Source organism: Limulus polyphemus, unplaced genomic scaffold (genome assembly GCF_000517525.1).
Source record: "Limulus polyphemus unplaced genomic scaffold, Limulus_polyphemus-2.1.2 Scaffold32, whole genome shotgun sequence".
Classification (NCBI taxonomy): Eukaryota; Metazoa; Arthropoda; class Merostomata; order Xiphosura; family Limulidae; genus Limulus; species Limulus polyphemus.
The window spans coordinates 1,224,350-1,231,224 of record NW_013665642.1 but is presented as its reverse complement, the minus strand read 5'-3'; the positions used below and the strand labels follow the sequence as shown (position 1 = coordinate 1,231,224).

The following is a 6,875-nucleotide window of genomic DNA, read 5'->3' as shown; positions in this document are numbered from 1 at the left end:
ATAGTGAAGTAAGAGGCAGCCTTACCAAACTTGTATACTATATAATACTGAAGTAATAGGATTGCTATTTTTACATACATAATAGTGAAGTAAGAGGCAGCCTTACCAAACTTGTATACTATATAATACTGAAGTAATAGGATTGCTATTCTTACATATACAATACATAGTAGTGAAGTAAGAAGCAGTCTTACCAAACTTGTATACTATATAATACTGAAGTAATAGGATTGCTATTCTTACATAATACATAGTAGTGAAGTAAGAAGCAGTCTTACCAAACTTGTATACTATATAATACTGAAGTAATAGGATTGCTATTCTTACATATATAATACATAATAGTGAAGTAAGAAGCAGCCTTACCAAGACTTGTTGGTTAGAGTGCTTTTTTATAAATATTCTTTGCTAAGTGAGTACGTTAAATATTTAAAAGTATCAAATCTGAAATTGATAACACTGTGTTGCTTCAGTTCTTTGATGCAGTATCTAAGTTTGATAAGTATGCTCGATACTTCGGTATTATATAGTATACAAGTTTAAGTTAGTTGCTGTTGCTGTAATTAATACTTGGAAAACGTCGGAATGTAACCAACAGGTCGTAAGTTAGTTGCTGTTGCTGTAATTAATACTTGGAAAACGTCGGAATGTAACCAACAGGTCGTAAGTTAGTTGCTGTTACTGTAATTAGAAAAGGGTATAGTTGGCCCTTGTGACACTCAAAATTATATATCTCCCACATGACTTCGTTTCAAAAAGCTTCCAAGCGATGATGTCCAATTATTCTATCTATTACTGTTTCGAGTATATGTACATTTAGGTATTGTAGCCACTTTAATGATGATTTAAATCGGTATCAAAAAATCAACTGCAATTAAAAATATATTTAGGAAGTATGCTTAAAAATGAGGGAAAACTAAGTGCGACAAGCCTACTAGCTTTTCTTATCGTCAGAAGACGCATTTTATTTGGAAACTATGCACTGAATCTTATAATTAAATAACATTTTATGTATTAAAGTTACGGAATGCAGGGGAAAAGGAATATTGCAGCCTAGCGTAACCTTTATCACGAATATTAGGCCTAACATTTTTTATTTGTGAATTAATGTCCGACTTCTCTTTTTAAAGATGATAGTAGTAGTTATTTTAAGTAATTATAAGTTGAGCTGTTTTTAGCACTCTTAAAATATGTTTTGTATTTTGCAACGTTCTGAACATTGGCCCATTTCAGGCACAGGGTTATCAACAATGTTCACGAAATAGCAGAAACATTAAAATTGAAAACAGCCTAAAATAATTATTTATTTGTTCTTAATAATGTTTTGGTTTCAATTTTAATTTTAACAGTATATTCTTCCCTCTGGTGGTTTAGCGCCAAGTCCGAATGCTTATAACGCTAAAAATCGAGCAGCGGCAAGATTACAGATAGACCATAAATATGTAATAAATAAGACTCAAATATTAAAGCCCAACCTCTTTTAATTCAAAAAAGTCCAATCACATGAACACTAGTGACTCTTCTGTGACCAAAATGTTTCAAAAAAATAAACATTTTATGTGTGCTTAAAGCAGTTTTCCAATTTTCATTTACAATAGACATTTAAAATTTGATCGGTGTCAATAGTTTCACGTGTTTTGTTTTTTAACTTATTAAGTATCATTTGAACAAATGACTCCCCCTGTTTATAGCCATTTCATCTACGTCAGCAAGAAAATAATTTTATAAAAAAAATAATTATATTAAATATAGTTACTTTCTTATTTCTGTTTTCATGCAACTTTTGTAGGTGTTCTAATGGAAGAAAAACCTGTTGATTCGTGGCTGAGTTTTTCTCACTTGCAACCGTTCGCATTTGAAATAATGTGTACCACATGTTACTGATCTCGAGTACGAACGCATTTTCTCTGTCGTTGTAAGAAATCAATGCTCTGCGTGTGTACAGGCGTTTGTTTGCACACCTGCATGCTTACATCTGCTGTGGCAAGGAATGATTTATATCACTCCTTTGTGTTCTTTTCTTGCTAGTCGGCTTTTTGATCGGATACGCCCTAAATTTAAACATGTAAATGTTGTGCTTACTATATGGTTTTATTTTGAACGAGAGCATTGAAAGATATATTGGAACAAAGGAACATGTTCATGTGCTCTATGCATAAAAACGCTTGTATGTCTAGAAGTAAGACATTGAATTTTCCATAGCAAATCTAGTTGCCAGAGTATAACAGAACGGCACTGTTCTTCAAACCTTTTACTCACAGCAACAATATTACAATTGTTATCAATTCTTACAGCACTGTGTAAAGATGCTGACAAAGAGAAGTCATGTATTGTAGTTTGCAAGACGTAAGCTGCATCCACTATTTTGAGTTTGAAACCCCACTGAGTACACCTGCAAACAATACCTTTTTCCTGGATGCTGATAAAAACACCATAACTGTCATTGGTATATCTTGTTCATTAGATATTTGTGGGGTGAGGCAGTATGGGGGCTGCCAATCTTACCTACTTCTCACCTCATGCTTTGTTTGTAAGCATTAACAAATGAAAAGACAGTGTCAGGAAAGGTGATTCAGAGACATTTTTACTAGATAAAAGGATGCTATCAACCCTACACAAAGAAATGTTTCTGAAAAGAATGTAGTAATATAACACTTTTAGATAGTTATTCACTGAGGATGAAAAATGTGATAGCACCTGCATTTTATTAAAATCTTTTTGTCTAGAGGAAAAGGGCCAGCATTCTTATTGCTCTGTTTCAAGGAACAAGACTATTTTTCTACCTGTAGCTAGTGTTCAGTGCTTCTGATCTTAGCTGTCATGTTATGGTAGTCAGACGAACTTCTAATCTTCTATGTCAGATTCATAACTAGTAAAAAAGTGCAAACATGATTTCAGTGTTTTAAGATAGGGGGACTTGTAATTGAAATAAGTAACAAGAATTAACTACATATGCCTATTATAAATATGTTGTATATAATCATAATCACTGAGAATGTTTTGCTCAGAATGCTTTACTCTTTATTGACATATTTAATTTTCCATTTACCCTATCTATTATTGCCAAAGGTCTGAAGAAACCATTTTTAGGATTTCATGTTATGTTGCAAAAAAACTAGAATAAGTGATACTAAATAAGCCATTTTTATAGGTTTTATGAATAGCAATATTTAATAGTTAAAGTCTGATTAGAATGTTGAGATAAAATTTCTTACTGAATGTTTTATGCTTCGCTATACCTTTAGCTTAGAAACACAAAATAGCAAGGAGATCAAGAGTGCCAAGTTTGTTACTGTTATAAAACTCAATGTCAAATCCAAATAATTATTTATGATTGTGGAAAACTTGTTAATCAGGAGAGAATGTGAATATGTTCCCTGGTGGCTCAGCAGTAAGCTTGAAGTATTATAATGCTAAGATTTGGAGTATGATACCTGATAGTACAGATAGTCCATTGTGCATCTTTATGCTTAAAGCAAACAAACTCTTTAAGTAAAAAGAAATAGTTATTATATGATTGAAGAAATTTTCAATTGTATGTTGATATAAGTATAATTTCTCTATTTATAAAATGTAAAATAAGTTCTTAAGCAACATTTCGATGTTAAAAAAGAATCAAGTAATATTTGGAGATTTAATACAAAGATGATTGAACAACTTTTTAGGCATAAATAGTTTATTGGATAAAACTATATATTAAATATACATTATGAAAATGAATACACTATATAAAATGCCAAACTAGTTTTGACACACCAAATATGTCATTATCAAAGGTAGTGCTAACATAATCTCAATAACTATTTTTATATATATTTTAATTGATTCTCTAAAGCTACATTTTGTCAGTATAAAGGGAAGTTCACTAGTTTTGCAATATCTAGTGTGAAATATCTTATGTAATTTACTCCTTTTAAATGCAGATATACAAGTCCATAAAACTTGGTTTGGAATTTCAGTATTTGCATATTATGCGTACTGTCTTTTAATTCGTTATCACCATCTTGCTTCTGGAATTTTGCTGCAACATAAGATAGCGTAAAGTATTGTATAAAGTTAAATACGCAAGTTATCACTGTCTTGTAAAAAATGGTGTAAATGTTTTGGTGATATAACCATTGATTGTTTATCATATTTTCTACATTTTACCCACCACCCCCCTCACAAAGAGGTAAAATTCATCCCACTGTACAGAGTTATTGCTGATATTTTAATTTGCTATTTCATTTTTTTATTTGTTATATATATATATATTTGCTTTTATACCAACAATTTCCATCTTTTATTTTTTTACATGGATAGAATTACTTCTAATTCCATTACAATTGAATTTTTTCAATTCCATTTTCCATCATTTTCTCACAGCAATATACCGTAGTGTTTTCTGGTTGTGTATCAGTTTATGAACAGCTTTAAGGATATTTCAACAAGCCATCCATTCTTCTAATGATAGTTACATCAGACAAAATCTAATTGCAAAGTAAAAGTAACTTATAATTATTATAACTGTACATGTTACTTGTATAGGAAAGAGGTACAAGAGATTTGTATGTTTATAAATGTAAAAATAGAAAACGTTTGAATTCTTGCACTAATAAAAATGTTTGGTGCTCACTGGTCAAGATAAAACATAAAAACGTCTAGATTTTTCTGTATCATTTTGTGTCTTATGTGCTATATCTCTCCAAAATAAATTACTTTGTACAAGAGAAATCTTTTTTCACCAGCTCAGAACTTTGATGGAGATTAGATGTGTAGATGTTTTATGTGATATGTTAAGGAATGTTCAGATTTAGTATATTAAAAATTACCAGTAGAAAGTATATTAAGATCCATCTGTTTCTTACTTACAGATATGAAGCTTTCATGGGAAGTCGAAGTAGAGATTTCACTGTTCCAGGTTCAGTTGGTGGTAAAAGAGTGACACTAGCTTGATGTTATCTAGTCCAAGATATGTTTGTAATCTCCAATGGTAAGTTCTTTTAATTACATTAAATGTAAAATTATTTTTAATGTTGAAACATAATTAGTATGCTGGTAATTATTCTAGTGACATTGGTTTATTATTTCATAAGTTATTCATCAAAATATTTTGATTTACTGTCACTCTCATTGGTTTGATGTTTGGTGAGTGGTTCCAAGGGATTTATGTGGCTTACAGCATGTAGCTGTAATGGCAGATGAAACATTTAGGAGTTTAAGAGTTCCATGGTAAACTCTGCATACTATTAGATTAATGTGTTAATCCATACTTCGTAAAATAGCATAGATAATATTATGAAAAAACCCTTTCTGTAATCTTGTGGTTTAATACTAGTAAACTGAGTTGATGTTTTGTACATGGGTCATTGTAATCTCTTTTACTCTTGTGATTAAGTAGGATATTTTATTCCAGTGTTACTGATTTGATGTTTTCTGTATGGTTTGACACAGTCTTACAGTTTATTCCTAGTGATACAGATCTAATGGTTAGTGTATTGATCATTATATACTATGGTGAAGCTTAATCTGTTAATAGGTAATATATGTGTGATATTGTGTCACAGTAAAGCTGGTAATAATTTTACTTGGTTCTTGTTTTCGTAGTAAATAATACATTTCCAATAAGAAGGTTGTATAATATCATTTCAACTACCCTTTATTCCCCTGAAGAAGAATAGTCAACTGTTTGAAAGCACTTGAGTTTTGGGTCTCGTTTTGAAAATATTACAACTTTTGTAGGTGATCCTGTGTACTAACTATTTAACCCGCATCTCAACTACACTGTTACATTGCTGCTTATGTGGTCTTTTCCCAATATCAGAGATTGTCAGACTGGTTGGGTTACAGCGTGCAATGTCTTAGTTAAAACAATAGTAAGATATGAATATGGATTTCTGATATCATAGCTGTTAAAAGTTCTATATATCCTAACTATAATACCAGGCTGTTATTAAATTGTTGCTAATAAATAACACATCAATGAAATACATTAAGCTAGATGCATCCTAAAAGTAATCCAGTAACAAATAAAATGTGTTCACAAAATCTAAGACTTGTCATGAAGTAAATGTCTATATATACACACACACTGAATTGTTTTTTAACATTTTCGTCAAATGGCTAAGAATCTGATTTTGAAAATAATTTTCTGTAACAAGTTCATTAAAAATGAAGAGAAATATATCATACTGTGAAATATTAACTGGTACAATACCATATAGTTTTTAGTTTTAACTTGTATAGTAGCTATGTTTTATCAGTAGTTTTTATGTCTGCAATACTCTTAACTGTTAACTTAAAATAATACTATATCATATTGTTATGATGTATTAACCTGTATAATGTCCTGTCTTGTTGTTGTTATATATTAACTTGTACAATATTATATTGTAAGTCTATGCATATAATCTGAACAGCATATTTCCTGCAAAGGGACACAAGCTATAAGATATGATGGGCATCTTTTGCACTGTTTAGCTGCATGTTTTACATTGCAATAGGAGTCAATTAATTTATAGCAGGATTTAATGGCCTGTTGCATTGCTACTGACAATGGCATCCCGCCATCTTCTGAGGATACCAATTCCAAATTTGTAGTACTAGTTTGAAAACAAACTACCATTTTTGATAAGTTGTTCTTTGTTTAGTTTTTTGTAGAAGGGCTGCACTTAGTTGTATCAACTAAGATGAGTTACTTGATTTTATAAATAGAGATTGCTCTTAATATTTGGGTATCAAAAGATTTTGAGATTGCTAGACTTGGTTATTATAGTTAAACTATTAATGATAAGTAACAGATCTTTGTTTATATGTGTATATATATATATATATATATATATTATTACACTGAATTGCTGTACCAACTGAATTTATACATGATCCTGGAGCCAATT

The 6,875-nt window shown here is 30.6% G+C and overlaps 1 protein-coding gene across 5 annotated transcripts in view; it reads left to right on the top strand.

The window, feature by feature from the left end:
• LOC106460125 (peroxisome biogenesis factor 1-like) overlaps positions 1–6,875 on the top strand; it is a 125,277-nt gene that overhangs the window by 82,739 nt on the left and 35,663 nt on the right. For all 5 annotated transcript variants that reach the window (XM_022387113.1, XM_022387103.1, XM_022387117.1 and 2 more), the window contains one exon: positions 4,854–4,972. In XM_022387113.1, coding sequence (XP_022242821.1) covers positions 4,854–4,935 — 82 coding nt within the window. In that variant the 3' untranslated portion in view covers positions 4,936–4,972. The remainder of the gene's footprint in view (positions 1–4,853; positions 4,973–6,875) is intronic.